Raw genomic sequence first — 20505 nt, 5'->3', positions numbered from 1 at the left:
CTTCCCTGCATGCTGAGACACAAGAGCAGTCGTGGTCGCAGGCGGTGCTGGCGGGGAGGCTGTCCCGAGGATGCGTGCCGAGGCCAAGGTGCGGACTTCCTACGTGGATATGCCTGCAGGGAATAAGTGGCAGGTGTATCGCTTGCGTACCAAGGCCCAGCTACAAACCTCGTGCTAGCAGCTTCCAGTGTCAAACAGCAAAACTTCTCTCCTGCAAGAAACAGTGTGGCTTAGGGCCTTGAGCAGGCAGCATCCAAGTAAGAAAAAGTTATTTCTGATGAATATCCCTGGGCCAGATTAATTTCCCCTGGCCCCTGCTCTGCTTCCCAATTTATTTTTTGGATCAAGAAGCCAACAAGGAGGCCAGGGAAAGGCTAGGCATGGACGTGTGAGCAGCAAACACACAAGAAGGTGGGAGGGAGAGAGCAACTGCTCCTTTCCAGGCTGGTGGGCCATCAGATGAGCCCCATCATCTCTGTACCCTCAGTACTTGCAGATTTCCCCATCTCCATAGCACTCAGCTTTCCCCTGGGGGTCGGACAGATGCTGGCAAGACAGGGGTGTGCCATATCTGCAGGCAGCTTCAGCAGGTCTCTGCTGCTGCACCTCACTGTAGAGCTGGCAAGGGCAGGGCACAGCACCTCTTCACCACCAAAATGCACAATTCCTAGCAGGGACACAAAGCTTACCCTGGACCTTCTCTCATTTCTCTTTTTTATTTTTGCTTTCCAGACTGGAAATGGCTCCAGCACAAGCCACCCTGGTATCTGTATGTTTGCGTGCCAAGGTACCCCTGCAGCATTGCAACAATAGTGAAGAGAGTTCATAAAAACTTAAACTGAATCAGTAAGAACAAATGAAATGCTATAAACCTAGCCTGTGGTGGTTTTGTCCTACAGCTGCAAGGCAGAGGTATAAAGACACAACTTAGCTGAGAAAAGTGGTTATGGTAAGGCTGTTTCAGCTCATTAACTTTTGCTGGAGTTTCCCTATTAAAGCTGGGGATTATACGGGAGCAGGGGTTTTACTGAGCACTTGAACATGTGCCTCTGCAAAACTGCTCAGTCCACTAACTTGTGGTCTGTACTCAGGGATGAACCAATCTTGATACCTTGATGCTTTCCCCATCCAGCCTTCTCCCGCTCCCCCCCCACCAAAAAAAATAATAATAAAAAAAGATAGTCAAGACTGTCAAGTCTGCTTTTAGTCCAGAAGCTGCTTTATTGCAATAACTGAAAGGCAAATCACAGAGTCACGTAGTGCTCCTCAGGGCAAAATCTTCCAGTTTCTACTCTGGCACTGAATTTTTGAGGTGCTGGCTGGCATCAGGGTTTTCTGGAAATAAAGGTACCATGTACACTGTAACCCTCATTCAGCAAAATGGTGAAAAGTCCCGTATGTGGAAAACATTACTTTGTATTGCCTAACTTTGCTCGAGTCGCCCTTGCCTCGAAAAGCCTGTTGTTATTCAACAAGGCTGGTAGTTGCATCAGCGCCTGCAAGTATTTCAGCTTGGTAATGCTAGAGCAGACACTTAACACCATCCGCTTTCTTCAGCCTCACTTTTCTCTCATTTGCTGGAGTTTGTCCTTTAATCCTTTCAAAATGCTGACCTTCTCTGCATTAAGAATAATCTGATATTGTCTTTAAAAGCTGGCCATAGAAACAAGACAGATTTAACTCTCTGTTTCCCCTAGTAATAGCTCTCATTTGCTACGGAGGAATTAGTTACTGAGAGGTTAGAAAAAAAAAACAACCACCAAACCAAGCTCCCATCTGCCCTAGGTCACATGAACATAGCCTTTCAATAGTTGCTGGAAAATGTTTAACTTTCTCCTAGGACTTACTGTAATGAGCTAAATTAGATTGAAAAAAGCTATTATCCTGAATACAAAGGTGTATGGAGAGACTACAGTGACACTCCTGCCTGGAAGGCCAAACTACTGTTGAAACATACTGGCATAATTGCCCTGAATTCTGAGAGTTTAGAAAAAGTCAGAAAAAGTCAGAAAAAGCAATATTTAAAAAACATAGAGGTACCTCTTTAGATTCCTATGTTTTCAAGTCATTAAAAACTTGTCTAGATCTCCAGAATCAAGATCCACACACCAAGCACAGGTAACATGCCAACTTTTGAAAAACTCTGCAAACAAACCACATGATTTTCTCTTTGTTCCTGTGGACAGTATATAAACAAGTCTATTACTTAACAAACAGTTTTGTTTTGCCAGATGGGACCCTAAAGGGAGTGAAAAATCCTTTTTAGCAGTCAGACACCATATTTCTGAGCTACAGGAGGCAAAGTCCTTCTGAGAATCTGGCTCTGTAAATAACATTATAATATATCCTAGCATGGGAAAGACCATCTTGACTATTAAATTACTGGAGCATAACAGAACAATGAATAATCTCGGCATACATGCCCTATGATCATCCCATATTGTATTACTTCCTCCTTTTGAAAAGCCCAATTTAGAGCGTAGCTTATTTAAGCTTCTTCTGCCCAGTACCCAACCTCACCAGAGCATCGCCGGCACAGACGAGGTGAGCAGCAAGAAACAGAAGCAAACCAGTGTTGCAAATCGCATCTTGCAACTCAGAGCATGATGCTTCTGTACCTTGGAAGACTGCACTAGGTAAGAGGTTTTCTGCAGCATGGCTGATATTCATTCCCTAAATTGTGTTGGATCAAGTGTATCGTTACATGCATGGGTTTTAGTTGTCGTTTTGGTGCCCGATGGTCAAGTGCTCCTTCCAGGACACACCACTTTACATTCAAGCACCAACTTTCCAAGTGACAGCCCCCCCCGAAAACGCGGGGTTTGCTCTGAGAAGCACCTTTAGGGGCCAGGAGGGCCCCAGACCCGTGTTTAGATACCTGAACTGAGCCCACAACATAGCCAGGTTGGTGGTGATGTGCCTGACAGTAGCAATGTATTAAGACTCGTCTAGGAGCAGTCAGAAGACACCTGTCACATATCAGAACAAACCACATGTTATTATTGGCATTATCATCACTCAGATGAAGGGTTTGCTGCCTTCTCTCAGCATGGGGAACACCAGCACTCCTAACATCTCACCCTGAAAAAGGATGCTGCTTCCAAGTCAGCCACTTAACTGCACCCTGGGGCTTCTCCTTCGGCCTGCCTCTGGCATACTTTCATGGCAGCGATGTTCCACTGCTGTTCATGGGAGCAACGCAAGTGATTTGTTTCAGTAACAGAACTGGCACCCAGAGGACTGGCTCACTTGCAGTTTCCTCTGTAAAGATGCACCAACTTGAATTAATGGTGAAGCCTGGAGAGGCAGTAGCTCTCTGCAGGGGCTGGGGTAGGACCGCCAGTAATTTGTATTATTTACCAGTGGGGACATGGCTGTAGAAGGGTTGAGGAGGCTTAAGGATGCCTACAGTATAATTTACCATTGCTAGTCCCATCATAGGTGTCCCTCCACCTTGTGTTGGCAGGGCTGTTGTCCCAGGTCAAGCAATATCTTCAAGAAAGCACTCCCTGTAGCACTGTTGCCTGCCAGCTAAGTAAGCCCCTGTGCTGCTTCTGGAAGGAAAAGTGGAGAAAGAGAAATATATCTTTAAGTACAGGTAGTTCTTCTGCCATTAGTAACAGAAACATTACAATATACAGATACCACAGCTGTTGCAATTGAAAACAGGTATTTTAAAATCAAATGTGGTCATACGTTCTCCAGTAAATCTCAGTATTTCTCCAGTGCTGGCAGCAATGACACTCACTTGCTAATACAGTAAATCTGCCAGCATTTCCTGATACAGTGATTACACAGCTAGAAGACACCCCCTGTTATTTGCTTTTATTTCCTGGTAAAGATTCCTCAGGAAAACTACAAAAAAATATAAAAATTAAAGGAATAAATCCTTCTTGTGCAAAGGGAGTAGTTTGAAGGCAGATCTTTGACAGCAGTGAAGATTGTTTTCACCCTGCTAAACCAGGGAAAGGAGCTCCCTTGGGTGGGGGCAGGGAAGGGTAGAGTAAATCATCAAACATTCTGTTCTATCTTTTCAGACCTGAGACCAAACGTGGGTTTTAAAGGCCCCACCTGTGCAACAGCAAACTCTTCCTTTTGCTAAAAGTGCTAGTGAAAAGCCATCAAGCAGAACACACAGGTGCAGCACTCCTAACTGGAAGGGAAAACTCCCAGGCTATCTAGCCCTTAATCCTGCCATGGCCACAAAAACTATGGGGTCTAAGAAATACCTCCAGCTGCTCCTTTTTCAGGTTGCTCTTCTAGGGCCTGTCTTCTGTGGGAACATGTTGGTCTGGCCAACAGAAGGCAGCCACTGGCTGAATGTGAAGATAATTATAGAGGAGCTCATCCGCCGTGGGCACAGCATTACCATCCTGGTATCCAACGCTTCCCTCTTCATTAAACCCAGGGCTGAGGCCACTGAGAATTTTGTGGTCTATAACGTGCCCTTCAAGAAAGACACCATTGAGAACCTGATCGAGGACGTAGTGGCCCTGTGGCTGAATAACAGGCCAACCACCCTGACCTTCTGGCAGTTTTACAAGGAGCTCGGAAAACTGTCCAAAAACTGGCACCAGATGAATAGGCTAATGTGTGATGCGGTGCTAACCAACCGAGAGCTGATGGCCCACCTGCAGGGCTCTGGCTATGACCTGCTGCTGTCAGACCCTGTGACCCTCTGCGGGGACCTCCTGGCTCTTAAGCTGGCCATTCCATTCGTCTACTCGCTGCGCTTCTCCCCAGCCTCCACTGTGGAAAGGCACTGTGGCAAGATCCCAGCTCCACCGTCCTACACACCTGCAGCCCTGTCTGAGCTCACCGACTGCATGTCCTTTGGTGAGAGAATAAAAAATATCGTGTCTTACCACCTGCAAGACTACGTTTTCCAGAGCTACTGGGGTGAATGGGATATCTACTATAGCAAGGTCTTAGGTAAGCCTTCTGCTGCTTCACTTCTCCTTACACCGCCTCCCGCCTCCCAGCCTGCAGAGCTAGGAGCCTGGCAGGGTCGCAAAGTCAAGGTCTGACAGAGGTCAGCAAGAAGTTTGTCATTCAGTCCCTATGTGGAAAAGGGAATGAGCTAAGAGCATCCATCAGCTGCACCCGCCAGCTGTCAGGGTGCTGTGCTGCTATGCCGTTGCATCGAGACAGGGAACAGGGGTCATCCCAATCGATGGACTTGACTTTTGCCATAATTATTTTTCATGTGGAGGCTGAAACAACTTCCACACCATATAGGGCCGTCAGCAATGGAGTTCACTTTACACATTTCCCCCTCCAATGCGCTTGCACAGAAAGCAGTCAGAAACAGAGATGTTTTCCCAATCCAGAGTATTGTAACAAGGAGGGGGGAGCTGGTGAGTTACGAGCCAGCCCTGGCACCCTCAGTACCAATACTGAAACGCATAGTGGCTTGTAATAGAGACTTTATTTATGCCACTGGCCATATAAAACCAATTCTCTCTGCAGAAAGCAAGTTTTATTTCAAACAGACCTTCTACGCACAGCAAACAGCGAAAGCAACAAATCTTCCTCTGCAGGCTTTTCTTCTGGACTGTTTTGAGTGAATAGGTAGAAAAACGTATTTATTTAAATATTAATCACATGTGATCAACATGCCATGTTTACCAATCTCCCACTGAGCTCACGCAAAACAGCACTTGCAAATCTCTCAGAGTTCAATTGCCTGCAAATACCTGCATGCTGCAGAACTCTACAAGTACGCCCAAACTGTTGTCATGCGCACAGCAGATGAGGTATCTCAGCTTGGTTTCTCACAGCCCAGCTGCCCCTGTCACCCCCATTTTCATCCTGGAAAGGATGCTCTAGGCAGCACGGAAGCTGTAGCAAAAGCCTTGCACAAGAATATTAGGAAAATGTTGCGTAACAGAGCTGGGCAGAAGCCCAGTAATAATGATTTTTCGTACAGTGAAGAGGACTTCATGTTACTTCTTAACTGCACATCAGAGGGTGACCATAAAGGGAACTGTTTAACAGATTTTCTGGTTCAACTTGTAGTGCATAATGGGCACCTAGTGGCAGGCAGGAGAGCCCACATCACCACCTACCAGCTCTGGCCTCCTGCAGTGCACACTCTGGAAGAGGCGAGTTCACATGAAGACAACCTGTGATACGGCAGTTGTCGTATGCTTCATTCATTTTGAGACCGACTTTTTAGCTGCAGCCCTGGATCACCACCTGAAGTGCCCTGTAAATGGACGTTCAGTGGCTTTATAAAGCAAAAGGGTGCCCATGCAGTGGGTGAACATCTTCGCTGCATACCCAGCTGTGCTTCCAAAGAGCCAGAAGAATGAAAGTCAGCTCTTCTACCAAACAAATAACATAGAGACTATAGTCAGACAGGCAGGAGGGCCAGGATGACCAACAGGGCACAGTCCTCACTGGAGCGAGCCCCCAGGACTGACAGCTCTCCCCTCTGCTCCAGAGGAACCACATCTTCCAGCTTCGGCAAGGTGTTTACCACCAGATGGTGCCAGCTGGTCCCAGTCAACTTCTTCCCCCGGAAAACATGCCATTATGCAGGACTGGACTTCATGCCAGCTACCTTGGCTCCCTGCCCTCTGGAGCAAGGCAGCGTCACGCATGCCCAGCCCAGCCCGGGAGCACTGGGCTGCCGGTGAAGGAAGGCGCGGGGGCACTGCCACACAGGGCAGGCTATGGCTGGGAAGGAGGTGGCAGTGCTGTGGCTTCTGCCTGGACTGGGCTGGGTGTCTGGGGGGAAGGTATTGGTCTGGCCAGCTGACAACAGCCACTGCCTGAACATGGAGTAAATACTCCAGGAGCTCGTGGTCCAGGGCCATGAGGTGACTGTGCTGCTGCCTTCATGCTTCCTCTTCCTTAACATCACACAGCCCTCACCTTTCCAGTTTGAGGTGGTTGAGGTGCCGATCACCAAAAAAGGAGATGGCTACGTTATTGGAAGATTTTTTATATTTTTGGGTTTACCAGGAGAAAGTGCTACCTGTCTGGGAAAGCATTTACAAGATAGTTCAACTAGTATTAAAGCTGGAGAACGTAACCAAAGTAATTTGTGATGAAGTCCTGAAGAACAAGGCACTGCTGGAGAGACTGAGGGCATCCACCTTTGATGTCCTCTTGGCAGACCCACTGTCACCCAGTGGGGAGCTGTTTGCTGAGAAGCTGGCTATCCCCTTCGTGTACACCATCCGGTTCTCCATAGGCAACACGCTGGAGCGGCTCTGCGGGACACTCCAAGCACGTCCTTCCTACGTACCAGCCACACCAAGTGGCCTAACAGATAGGATGTCCTTCCTGGAAAGGCTAAAAACCATCTTCATCTACACTGTGCAAGATATCATGTATCATTATGTTCTCTGGGGAAGCTGGGATCAATACTACAGTGATGTTTTAGGTAAGGCTGCTCTTACTTCCAGAAATTACATCTGCTGTACATGGGGCACAAATTAGGAACCAGACAGCCCTGAACCCACTCTCCTTCCTCCAAAATTCCTGTGTCAAGTCAAACAATCCAGGCAAGTGCAAATGTTACCTGTTAATTCTGACCTGCTACACTAGTACAACTAAGTTCATACAGGTACTTCTAGGATAGGTAGAACAGTGCTAAAGCCACTTGAAACAGAGCTCATCAGTCATATTCATAGATTAATCACGACAAATACTAAGGACAGCAAAATAATACTATACATCCTCCAAATACTAGCACTGAATTAAACCTTTTGAAGTAGAAATAAAAAAACGGTTTTGGAAAGCTATACAATATTACCTTTTTTCCCCTAGCACCCTTCTTGCTTGCTAGCTTATCTCAAAATGAGAGAGAATGGCCTCATCTGGTCTTTTAAAGGACTGGGAGAGCAGCTGGGCCCCTATTTGCGGTGTTAAAAGGCCCTCAGCAGAGACATGGTTCTTTGCTTTTCTGAAAGTGTCCAAAAGAAATATTACAAGACAGCTGTATTTATTTGTAAGGTTTTTTTTCTTTTTAAAATAATAGTTGCATAATTATTTTCACATTTTTTCTCTAAGTTATTGTTACAATGCTTAAAAGGAAACAGGGCAAGCATACATGCATTGATGGGGCAGATAAAATGGACAGTATTTCAGTATGAGGCTCTCCGTGTTTTTATTTATATTTTGCTATTAAGGTGTAATTCTGCTGAGAGAGCTAAGTTGTTAAGATATCGTACTGTTAGTACCTAGCTGTGTGTTTACTTGTGTTCCTTATCATGTTTGACAAAGACTAGAAAACACTGTGCTGATAGAAGCATGGTTTGCTGATCTGTTGCGTAAGCCTCAGATCTGCTTGGATCTTGTGGTATCTTTTTTATTGTTAAACGTGGGGTTTAGCATTTAAGGCTCCATGTGCAATACCTGTTTTGTTAGCTGTGTTAGCTGGTCTCTACCCTAACTGTGATACACTTTGATCTGGAGTGTATCCAGTCCTGAAGGAGGCGTGAAAGCAAGGGGCAAGCATCTCGTACAAACGGGGCAACGTCCCAGCTCCTGCAGAGTACGCATGCACCTTCTCTTTCTCCTTGGAAAATCTTCTTCAGGGTTCTTATTATTCTAGCTGTTTTCCAAGAGCTACCTAAAGGCTTTTTCAAGTGATGAGGTTAAAGTATGAAAACCCATTTGCTTAACTGTCAGTCTAGTGAGGAGAGTGTAGGTGGTGGTGCTGAGCTCCTGGAGGAGTGCTCAGGCGCTGTTTAGACTCAGTCTGAGCCTCATTTGCTCCCTGCTCAGGAGATAGAAGCTGCCCGTTCTTGTCCCTGAACACACCAGTAGCCCAAAGCACATCCACTACATCTTCACGGTACAGTCAACAGGAGAAGTCAGGTCTCTTGTCTTGGTGGCGTCTGTCCTGAGTCTGTGATGTGGATACACTGATGCCAGTTTGCAGCATCTTCCCAAGAGAAGGCACAGAAGCACCAAAAACACAGGGCAAAACCTGTGCTCCTCACCTCCTTCTGCTTCTGTCCTGGGGTGGCCTGATGCTGGAGTCTTCTCTAGCAGGACTCTGTCCTTCCAGTGACAGTGCTGTGTCCACAGCATCTGGTTATAGAGAGGACAGAACCAGAGCACCCTGCGGGCTAGTTGTGTGTCACTGCAGGACATTTTTGCACCTAAGAAACGAGGAGATAAAAATTGTAACCAGCTTTACAGGTAGGTTGGTTCTTACAGAGCAAAGAAGCAAATCTAGGGCTATAGTCAAGTTGTAAGCTGGGGTTCATCCTGTAGCTGTCAAACACGTCCCATGGGCTGCTCATGTGCTTTCCCTAGCCCGAGCTCCTGCTTGGTACAGGAGTGTCTATCTTTACCTTGAATAGCTGGTATGAGGGTATACCGGTCGTGGCTGGAGTAGAACTGCTTTTCCTCGTAGTAGCTTGCATGGGGCTGTATGTTGGATTTGTGATGAAAACAGTGTTGATAAGATAGGGATGTTTCAGTTACTGCTAAGCAGTGCTTACACAGCATCAGGGCTTTTTTTGCTTCTCACACTGCTCCTCTCAGTGAGTAGGCTGCGGGCGCACAAGCATTTGGGAGGGGACGCAGCCAGGACAGTTGACCCCAACTGACCAAAGGGTATCCCATGCCTGTGATGTGCTCAGCAAAAAAAGCTGGGGTGGGGTGAAGTTGCCAGGGCTGCTGTAGCTCAGGGACTGGCTGAACATTGGTTGACTGGTGGTGAGCAATCGTTTTTTGCATTACATTTTTTCTTGGGTTTATTTTTGTGGGTTTTTTTGCTTGTTACGCTGCCTCTGTCACAACCCATGATTTTTCCAACTTTGGCTCTTCCTTGTCCCTTCCTACTGAGGAGAAGTGAGAGGCTCTGTGGTGCTTAGCTGCCTATCCAGACTGAACTGCAACACAGGGAAAGGGCTTCTGGTCTGCGCATGCTGCCAAATGTACTTTGTGGTGAGCAGTAACAGGAGCTGCCATCACTTTGAGATCAGCTGTGGTGCTGTAGGAGACTCCAGAACGGGATTTGCTGCTTGCCCAGTCCGCCTATGAGTGTTGTGTTCTGACATGACCTTTTGCCAAGCCTGGCACCAAGTGGTTGTCACTTTTATTGGCTGGCTCTGAAGTGTTTGCACACTGGAGCAGTGAACTACTTCCAGCTCAGTCAGACCGGAGTTGTATATGGACTGCTGAGATGATGGGGTCAAGGTTCCTCTGGCTGCTCTGGGCCTACACATGCTGCTGGAGTGCCGGCTTTTGTGGGAAGGTGGTGGTCTGGCCCACTGATGCAAGTCACTGGATCAATGTGAAAGTGCTGCTGGAAGAGCTTGTTCTCCGGGGTCATGAGGTGACAGTGCTGGTGCCCTCAAGCAACCTGCTCATTGACTACCGAGACACCTCCTCCCCCTTCACCTTTGAGGTTCTGCAAGTCCCTTTTACCCAGGAGAGCCTGGATGCTATCATGGAGGACTTCCTCAATTTCTGGATTAATGAGATCTCTAATCTCACCCCCTGGGAGATGATGTGGAGGATGAAAAAGGACCTGGAAGTCTTTACCAATATGTCAAAGCAGACCTGTGACACCTTGGTGACGAAGCCTCAGCTGATAGCAAAGCTGCGGCAGGCCAAGTTTGACATTCTGATTGCTGACCCCCTGTGTGTAGGCGGGGAGCTCATAGCAGAAATCCTAGCAATCCCTTTTGTCTACAGCTTCCGCTTCTCTGCTGGAAACGTGGTAGAGCGGCTGTGCGGTGGGCTCCTGTCCCCACCTTCTTATGTGCCTGCTAGCACAATGCGGCTGACAGACCAGATGTCCTTCATGGAAAGACTAAAGAACTTCCTCTTTTACTTTTACATGGATTTATTTTTCTTGAAGTTTTGGCAAAATGAATGGGATGGGTACTACAGCAATGTCTTAGGTAAGGCAGCTGTTGAGTGCTTTCTCCTCTTGGATAAATTGTGCCTTTTGAATGTTTTGGGAGCTCAATGCTGTTGTCTCAGTATCCTTTCCCAATGGCTAGCAGAGATGGTAATTCCTTTTGGCCACTTGGAGGCTGTGCTTTGCCTTTTAGGTCTGGTCTAGCGTAACAGACACCAGTGCAGTTGTGCTCTAGTTCTTCTCGAGGATCTTTAGAGCACATAGTTCTGATTTTTTTCGGTAAGCATACTGCTGGTGAGCTCTTGCAGTGAGCTCTATGTCCATTTTAGTACTTTCAGAGCACAGCTGTTGCCTCTTCATCTTGATGACAGGCACTTCGACAATTAAGATGGTAGTAGATAAAGGCTGGAGGGCAAAATCATTCCTTAATTAAGTGTAAGGCACCGGAGACAGCTCCAGTGAAGTAGTGTTCTTAAACTACATACATACATGAATTTTTTGTTCCAACCTAGTAAACTCAGCCTCGATTCAAAGTCTATTGAAGAGAACTTTTAGTTCAATGGACTTTGAATCTTGTGCAGAGTTATCTATCTTTAGGCAGATAATGAGTGAATAGCAAGTACAAGGGGATCTATTCTGTTGTTGCTCTCCAATCTCTTTCTGCACTTCCAAAGAACGCCTCTGTGCTCTGCAAATCAGTTCCTTTCCCCTGGATTAATTTTACTTTTTTATTTTTTATTTTTAATACCACATAAGACTTAATTACACCTTTATATCACTCTGCTTGTAACGCAGGCTTAATTTTCCCTCCAGTAACTTTGTAACTGACTCACTGCTCTTTACTTTAAAAAAAAATTAAAAAGATTAGTGGTGTAAATTGTAACACTGATCAAGTATTATAAGAAGATGCCCTACAGATAAATTTTATCTTGCTACTCATTTTGCTTGGTTCCTGCTTGCATTAGGCTTGCTTTTTATCATTTACCAACACTTCCAACCCTTTTACTCTCCAGTTCCACCTTGTGGGGAAAATAATGCAAAGACAGCTTGCAAAATGTACTTGAGAATATATATTTTTCAAAATGGGAAGCTATAAAACAGTTTTATCCATTCTTTTTTTTTTTTTTTCTGTAAATGGATTTCTAGAGACTTTGGATTTTGCAAAAAATGACATTCAAAGCATCTATGGCTTTGGAAAAAAATTCCCAGTATGTGTCAGGAGCTGACTCAGTTCCCAGGAGAACTAGGGATGGCTGTATTGTGTTTTATTGTAGTCTGACCAGTCACTGACTGAGCCACCATTTGAAAACTCCACAGAAATTAGTTTAAAAACTTTCCTCCTCCCTGATTGGTGATCATCACTTTGTGACTCATTTATATTTTATTTGGAACTAAAACTTCTGTGATTGTTCTCTTCCCCAAAGTGTATTTTTATCATAAGCACAGGTAATGAAGTCTTTCAGTGGTACAAGAATTGCACTTCTGTATCACAGAAACTCAATGCTTCCCACTTACTCTTCTATTGTTCCACGTTCATCCTGAAGGTTCAAAATCCTTTTAAAGATCATACTGCCATGTTTGTGGCAACCTGCCAAGGCCAAACACAGGACACGGCAAGGAATAGGCCCAGATTTGTCCGTATTTTCATTTCACGCATGGTTTGATAGATTACACTGACTGCGAGTGCCAAAAGACAAAGGCGTAAGGCTCCTATTTTGCAATCTACAGCAAACAAGACTGGTCCCGTGCATGTTGTAAACCCCTTGTATCTTGTCCACAGGAAGGCCCACAACCCTGTGTGAGACAATGGGAAAAGCAGAGATATGGTTAATCAGAACATACTGGGATTTTGAATTTCCACGCCCTTTCCTGCCCAACTTTGAGTTTGTTGGAGGACTTCATTGCCAGCCTGCAAAGCCGTTACCAAAGGTATCCCAACTTTGTTCTGCTGTTGGTTGGTTGATTGTCCAGCAGAACAAAAACTCTTTCTCTCCTTGATCAACTGTGCGAGCCATGTCCTGCGAAAGCTCACTCTTAGAGAAGATGCTCTGCTGCCAGTGGGGAGCACAGAGATACTTAGCAATCTATCCATACTTGTGCAAATTGAGGGCTGAGTTTATAGCCTGCTGTCTTAGAAGAGGATAGCTGAGGGCAGCAGCAGGGAATACGGTTTTTGTTACAGGAAAAATAGGTGCTACCTCAGAGAAGTTAAATGTAAATTTTAATCCTAAGACACAGACTTGCAGCCCACAGTAACACTGAAACACCTGATGCAAAAAGGCACTGCGAGGGGTCAAATTCTTTTAACAAAATAGAGTCAAGATTTGCAGAAAGAAGCTAGTGATAAAACACTTCTTCTATCATTGCTTAATTAAAGAAATCTTAAAGGGAGTAAAATAGTCAGCACGCCCAGCCTACACTCTCTGTGAATGGCAATATTCTGGTGGAATATCCAAATCCCAGATGCTGATGACAACAACATGACAAGCTCTGGTCTAGATTATCACTCCTGTAGGAGCCTTAGAGGAAGCAGGGTATTTTCAGTGCAAGTTGTCTGCTTTAAGAAACCTTCTAAGTCTCTTCCCACTCCCTTGTAGCAATGGTTGAGTTGGGGGAAATGGATAACCATTCTTTTCTGGATGCTATTGCTCCATTTCACGTGACACTAACAAAAAAGAGAAACAGGAAGACCCATTGGTCTGGTATGCAGAATAACTGGTTAGCAGCATGTGCTGTATTGCAAGAAACAGGAGAACTGGCTGACTAACAAAGTGCCAGCAGCTACTGAAATCTTGGATCAGGATGCTGTCAGCTTTCAGCACTGTCCTGCAGAGCTATGAAATGCAAAGTACTTGTTCCAGCAAAATTCACAACCATGACTGACTATGCCATGTCTCCCAGGGTATGGCCCTCTCAACACCAGTGCCAGGATCCATTCCTGTGGCTTGTGCTCTGAAAGAAACATTTCCTGAAACTGTTTGACTTGCTTTCAAAAAGACAAAGCTTCTGTCACCTGTCTCAACTTGTCCTGCTCCTTCCAGGGGAGAAACTGTCTTGCACAGGGTCAGGTCTATCTTTGTAATGCCCTTCTGTCAGCTGAGTTGCTCATACACCATGATCATCTCCTTGATAAGCTAAAAAGGTTATGCTCTCTGTTCACAGAAATCTGTGTAATCTGCAGTGCGTAATTACTCTCTGTACGTCTTCTGCCTCTCCTAGGAAATGGAAGAATTTGTTCAGAGCTCAGGGGAACACGGCATTGTGGTATTCTCCCTTGGATCGATGGTCTACAACCTAAGTTACGAAAAAAGTAATGTGATTGCCAGAGCCCTCAGCCAGATTCCACAAAAGGTGCATTTCCTTTTGAGTCTAGAACAACTTGCCTCATTTTTGTCACTCCTGTTACCTTCAGCGAGCTTTTTACATTTGGAAGGCCTATTTTTCATCTGCATCTCCACTGGATGCAGCACAGTCAGGAAGCTGGGCTATGCAGAGAGGCAGGCTGCCGAGTCACCTCATGGGGAGTTCTGGCGCTTCACTTTCTCTGAACCAAATGACGTGGAGATGTGTCCACAGGCCAAAATATAAAAATCACTCTATGCAATTTTTATAATAAAACCACATAGAACCTATCAAAGAGCTAAACTGGAGCCAAAGCTATTTGAATTACTGCGGAAAGGTACATCGGTTTGAGGTAAAGTCCTATATTACATGTAATAATACACAGGGCATGTCACATGCACTATGTTTATCTTCATCTTCCTTTGTTCAAGGTCCTCTGGCGGTACAAAGGAAAAAAACCAGAAACTCTGGGCTCCAACACCAGGATCTATGACTGGATACCCCAAAATGATCTGCTTGGTGAGACTGATTCTATCTGGGATGCATTGCACCCTTGGAAAAACTGTTTCCTTCTTTGTTTTTTGACTAAAATGCCTTATTCAGGCAAAAGTACAAAGTTAACACTTGTGGCTACAGCCAGTTTCGCAGCTTAAGCAGCACAGGTTTGCTTTTGGGAGCCTTAATTTCCTAGCCTGCTTCTGACTTTAAGGTGAATGGCTGTACCAGAACCATGGAAGATAGAGCCAGGCTGTGAGGGGAGTAGGGAGCAGTGGCTCAAGAAGGCAGCGTCTTGAGCTTAGTTCTGAAGATGGATCTCTAAAGCAAAAGCTTCTGTCTTACGGAACTTGGTGGCAAGTATCTGGAAGGGCCAAGAACCATCTGCAGGCAGGAGTAAATACCAAAGTAGACATGTACTCTGGAGCTGGAATTGGCCTCTGCAGTTAATCTCCTGGGCTCATTATTCAAAATCTTGACCTGAGCAAGGCCGCAGCAGGGAGCTGTTGTGAATCTGACACCATGTGAAAACTAGAACTGCGCAACAGCAGAAGGGCTGAAGTAACTCTGGCGTAGTCTGGAGGAACATGCTGATTCACACACTGCATTGAAATAAATACGAATGTGTGAAAGCTAAGTGCATAAGCTCTGATGCTGATCCAGAGGTCAGGGCTGTTCCCTTCTCTAGCAGTGCACTTGTCCGGGTAGTTTGCAGTGCTCACGTCCCAGTCAGCGAACACAGTCTGCCACAGCTGCTGTTACACGTGCCATTCCCTGTTCCAGGCCATCCCTTGACGAAGGCCTTTATTACTCATGGTGGGACCAATGGGATCTATGAAGCTATCTACCATGGGATCCCGATGATTGGGATTCCCATGTTTGCCGACCAGCATGACAACATTGCTCACATGAGGGCAAAGGGAGCTGCGACCGAGCTGGATTTCAGCACACTGGAGACACAGGACCTAGTTGATGCACTGAATACAGTCATTAACAATTCCACGTGAGTTTTGTTCTTGCCTTATAGTAGGACGAGGTTATTAAAATTTTGGGCTGCTGATGTTAGAAATTCTGCTGGCTCTTCTGGGAACTAAAAATACTGCATAGTTAGTCTGGGTTTCAGATGAAAACCATCTTTCATTTCTGAAAATCAGCATTTCACAGAAAGGAAAGATCAGTAATTTGATTTTCATTAGACTATGTTTTATGATCCCCTTGAGAAAAACAGTTCTTGGAAAGGCCAGAGCAGCTCTCGAGACAGTTTTCTGCTTTCTCTTCCTTGTTCTCTGCTAGTATAAATCCTCTGGAGGCTCTGGGTGACCATTCTAGTTGTACGATGTCTACTCTGTCCGTAGCCACAATTCTTACTCCTACCCGAGTTACCAATATCCTTAGGTTACTGTACCTATCATTCAGGAATTGGAGGGTACGGAAGCCTGGCAACTGGGATCCCTTGCTAAGGATAAAGCCATTGACAAAGGGATTGGAAAAAAGGCAGGAGTCCTCAGTCTTAGGCAGTGATTCCTGTCAAGACAGGTATCCCTTCAAGGAAGATCTTGAAAAGTCCCGAAGTAAACAGAACAACACTGATGGAAGTATCCAGTGTCTGATGGAATCAGCTGTGGTGGAAGTGCTCTATATAACAACCTGGATGATGACCAGGCATCCAAAGCCCCAGATGAAATCCAGTGCACATGGCCCTCCCTACCAAACTCCCCCTTAGTTTTATGGCTAAACATGATGTTATATGGTGTGGGATGTCCGCCTGGTCAGCGGGGATCAGCTGTCCTGGCCGTGTCCCCTCCCAGCTTCCTGTGCACCCCCAGTCTCCTTGCTGGCACGGTGGTGTGAGGAGCAGAAAAGGCCTTTACCCTGTGTAAGCACTTCTCAGAAATAACTAAAACACTCCCGTATTATCAACACTGTTCCCAGCACAAATCCAAAACACAGCCCCATGCTAGCTACTGTGAAAAAAATTAACTCTATCCCAGCAAAAATAAGCACACTGTATTATACTGGAATAGAAAATGCTGCAAATGTTTCCATGTTGCTTTTTTTAAAGGAGTATCTGGAATAATTTTGAATAACTTCCTTTTGCAAAAGATTGGCTTTCTCTATTACTGTTCATAACCTAATTTTATGCAGATCAGAGTAAACTGGGCCAGTTTACAATATATTTAAATAACAATGATTGAAGTGAAAGCAGGTCTCTCTACCTTCGTCAAGAGGACTGCCAGGTCCTGAATGGCTGAATGGCTTGTTTCAGGAATCCCTAAGAAATCTCCTTCGTTTCTTCTTTTTTCCCCAGCTATAAGGAAAATGCTCTAAGATTATCCAAGATACACCATGACCAGCCAGTTAAGCCCCTGGACAGAGCTGTCTTCTGGATTGAATTTGTCATGCGACACAAAGGAGCAAAGCACCTGAGACCAGCTGCTCACCATCTCACCTGGTACCAGTACCACTGCCTGGATGTTCTGGCGTTCTTGTTCACCTGTACAGCCATTGCTGTCTTCATTCTTGTCAAATGCTGCTTATTTTGCTGTAGGAGATGTGGCAGGATTGCAAAGAGGAAGAAAGAATAGACATGCTGCTCCCATCAGCGCTTTTTCTTCTCCTAGGCTGATTCAGCAAATCATTTATGCACATTTCTTAGTGAACAAAATTATTAGAATATGCTTTAAGCTGGGCATATTGTGAAGCATGCTGTTGAACCGGGTCATGCTAAAAAGCTGTTGTGGGACACAGCTGCTTGCTTAGCTGGAAAATTCCTTCTGGCCTAAATGACACTGAATTATAGTTGAATTATAACAGGTCCCTTGGGTATGTAGAATGGTAATTGCTGCTTTAACTTTTCAAATTCATTTTGGTGTATTTCATAAATTCAGCCTTCCCATGTGTGGTACTGTGGGTCCTTCAACCTGCAACTAGACTCCTTCCTTTAACTCTATCCTCTCCCAGGTTTGATTATTCACAACCAAAATGCCTCTCTGTCAGAAAAGTTCTCTCCCAGATTGGACAGTGAAGGTAACAGCACGGGCTCCTAAAAAGCACCCACCTGAATGGCCAAGATCATGACAAAATGGGAGCTGCAAGTGGCTGGTGAAGCCTGTATCACTGCATTTTTACAAATGTACTGACTACTTGGGGGCTGAGGGGAGACCAGAGTCCTAAAAGCAACAGAGAAATTACTTTTCTGAGAACCATTTCTCTTTTTCACTGAAGTCCGGAGTCCTGCTGCACAGGCCATCATTCCAATGGCAACACTGTAGGGGTGTGAAAAAACACCTCTGTCAGGCACTTGCCTTAACCCCCCAATGCCTCCCACAGTAACTGATAAATGCAGGAAAACCTCTAGAGGTGGAACTTGCAAAGAAGTAACATCACACGTGGGAACAGCACCAATGGTCATTTGCCTTGCCTGAAAAGTTAGAGGAAAAATAGCAACTGCTTTTGGCTCAAGTAAGAGTGGTAGTAAATGCAGCACTTGTGAAATTGTTCAAGGTGCACTTCCTGATGAAAGCCTACTAAAGCAGTGCTAGATCAGGCTTCGTGTTCTAAGTAAGGTTATTCCACTGCTGTGCCAGCTTACTCAGGAAAGAACCTGCCCCAGTTTTAACTGATAATTGCAGTACTGTGGATGCTGCAAGAATTGTTTTCAAACAGAACAGGCTGAGAAAAGGTGAAGTTGTTTACATAACAAAATTCCCTATATTACTTTAACTTTTTTATTAACATTGGCAATAGTTTCAACATCTGCTTAAATCTCTTCATGCTACAACATTTACAAAAGCTCAAGCGAATTGTTTCCAAACTAAAGCCGGGTTAGAATAAGACTAGTGCTTCTCACAGTAACTTCTGGTACACTGTTCCTGTGGTCATGATGGTATCATATGCAGGAACATGCACATTGAAATATGCATAACGAACAGAAAGTGGAACAGCGTGACACTCAGGCCACAGATCTGAGACACTCTGCCGTAACTGTTCATAGAACTAGGTCCCTAGGCACAGCTCCACAAAGCTTGATCACTAACAGACCCCATCATTCAGCTTCTGCCAGTGGAAGATTTGTTGAGATGTCTGGTTGCCAGAAGGCCAGCAAGCCTGCTAGCATACTGCATAGATATTGGTCAGATAGGGCTAACAAAGGACACAGGAAACAGAATAGCTCAGAAAAGTTGGTCAGAGAAAGTGCTCTGCAGTCACTCTAAGGAGGTACTTCTTTTCTGTAACTCGCTCAGATAAATTTAGTTTATTTAGTACTGAATTCAAAACATAAAAAAAGAAACCCAACCAACCTCAAAACCCCCCTATTCTTTCTAGAATCTGTATATAAAGATAACAAAGAATGAAGGTGGTCTGTCATGCATTTCTCCAATCAGACACAGTATGTGTACTGATTTTTGTAGACTGATCTAATCCTACTGCTAATAGGCATACCTCTCAGGGCACAGCAAACTGTTTTGAGGAACCCAAATATATGTTCAACTTACAAGTAGGTTGAGATTTATTTTTAAATACTGCATGTTGGAGGTCAAACTTTTTGCTTAGCACATGCAGATGTTTACTATAGCTGTGTAGACTAAAATATACAGAGCCCAAACTATTGCAGTCACATCTAAAAAACCGCATACTTTCACAACTGCCACACCGTGGCCAATCCTGTACAGCAGTTTATAAAAACAAATATAGTATTTAGCACTGGGGAATTGGAGGTCTTTGAAGCACATGCTACAAGCTAGCTTTGTTACATGAGAAGGCACCAAAGAAAGGTTATGAAGTCCACCGAGCCAGTGCTACTCATACAAGTTTTGAGAACTAGGAAATTGCCACTGCAAGTTTTTACTTTTTTTTTTTTCCCCACAGTTTTACTGCTGTCATTTCAATTAAAATATTTCCTTTTTAAGAGAAGTAAAAAGTGATGCAGTAATCTCTACAAAGATGACACGGGGAAGAGTCTGGTTTTTGCAAAACTAACACAGCCCTGGGAGGCAGGTAGGATTATGGCTGAGAACAGCCTCTCAATAGCTTGAATATCATTTGATTAAGTTAAACATGTAGGGCCTTCATAACTCTGATTAGCTGCAGGAGCTGTAAACTGACTACTTCACTGTGGAAACAGAAAAACAATTACCTTTTATTTCATCAGTCCTTTTCCCAAATTCAGGCTTCAGTTCAATTTTCACCTATGACAAAACCTTTAAACTATTTTTAAACACAAACACTTTCCTAGAACTGCCAGAATCTAATCAAAGCTGGCAAGCTTAGAAGACCAAGAAACCCGATCTGGAGTTTTAATCATTTCAATAGTTACCAATTTATTTTTATATAAAAAAAAAAGTGGTAGCAATGTAGAATACAGCAATATTTTCTGGTTCCACACACGCAGGTTGTGAACATTCCGAGCAATGTGTACATTTTGGAGGGAGACTAGACAAGAATTGACCAAAATGTTACTGAACATGGGAAGATTTTTAAAAAAGGTTAAAAATTAGGTATCAATAGCGTCTTCTTAATATTGCTTTCATTACTGAAGACTGAAAAAACACTTAACTTTACAGATAGGGTTCAAAAACTGGGGGGTGGGGGGTGGGAAGGGGGGAGAAAAAAGGCTGCTACAACACTGCCATACAGTCAAAAAAAAAAATCATACTTCAATATTTGCATACTTGATAGCAGCATTCTCCCACTGAACCATGTGAAACTACAGAAAGAAAACATCAAAGCAAAAAAATAATGGCAGTTATCCATCAGTATTCAAAAACCTAGAATGAAGTCACCAAGTAGATTCACACTTACTGAGAAGTAACCAGTATCTACATTCTTAGCTG

At 44.6% G+C, this 20505-nt stretch overlaps 2 protein-coding genes across 6 annotated transcripts in view; one reads left to right on the top strand and one right to left on the bottom strand.

The window, feature by feature from the left end:
* The first annotated feature begins 2961 nt into the window (after nt 1–2961).
* Nucleotides 2962–20379, top strand: LOC121089770 (UDP-glucuronosyltransferase 2A1-like). 2 transcript variants are annotated; one of them, XM_040597273.1, is made up of 7 exons: nt 3870–4925; nt 10223–10874; nt 12615–12763; nt 14054–14185; nt 14608–14695; nt 15455–15674; nt 16980–20379. In XM_040597273.1, the coding sequence occupies exons 1-7, from the start codon at nt 4197–4199 to the stop codon at nt 17254–17256; spliced, it is 2247 nt and encodes a 748-aa protein (XP_040453207.1). In that variant the 5' UTR covers nt 3870–4196; the 3' UTR covers nt 17257–20379. The 2 variants fall into 2 exon arrangements, with proteins under 2 accessions (XP_040453214.1, XP_040453207.1); XM_040597280.1 differs by lacking the exon at nt 14054–14185 and having other exon boundaries at nt 2962–4925.
* Nucleotides 12123–20505, bottom strand: part of YTHDC1 (YTH domain containing 1) — a 29188-nt gene continuing 20805 nt past the window's right edge. For 3 of the 4 annotated variants that reach the window (XM_040597167.1, XM_040597185.1, XM_040597174.1), the window contains one exon: nt 12123–12628. In XM_040597167.1, the coding sequence (XP_040453101.1) occupies nt 12399–12628 (230 nt within the window). In that variant the 3' untranslated portion in view covers nt 12123–12398. The remainder of the gene's footprint in view (nt 12629–20505) is intronic. The other variant, XM_040597194.1, reaches the window with a different exon arrangement.

The sequence above is a fragment of the Falco naumanni genome, chromosome 1 (genome assembly GCF_017639655.2).
Source record: "Falco naumanni isolate bFalNau1 chromosome 1, bFalNau1.pat, whole genome shotgun sequence".
NCBI classification, from domain to species: domain Eukaryota; kingdom Metazoa; phylum Chordata; class Aves; order Falconiformes; family Falconidae; genus Falco; species Falco naumanni.
This window is presented reverse-complemented; position numbering and strand designations above follow the sequence as displayed.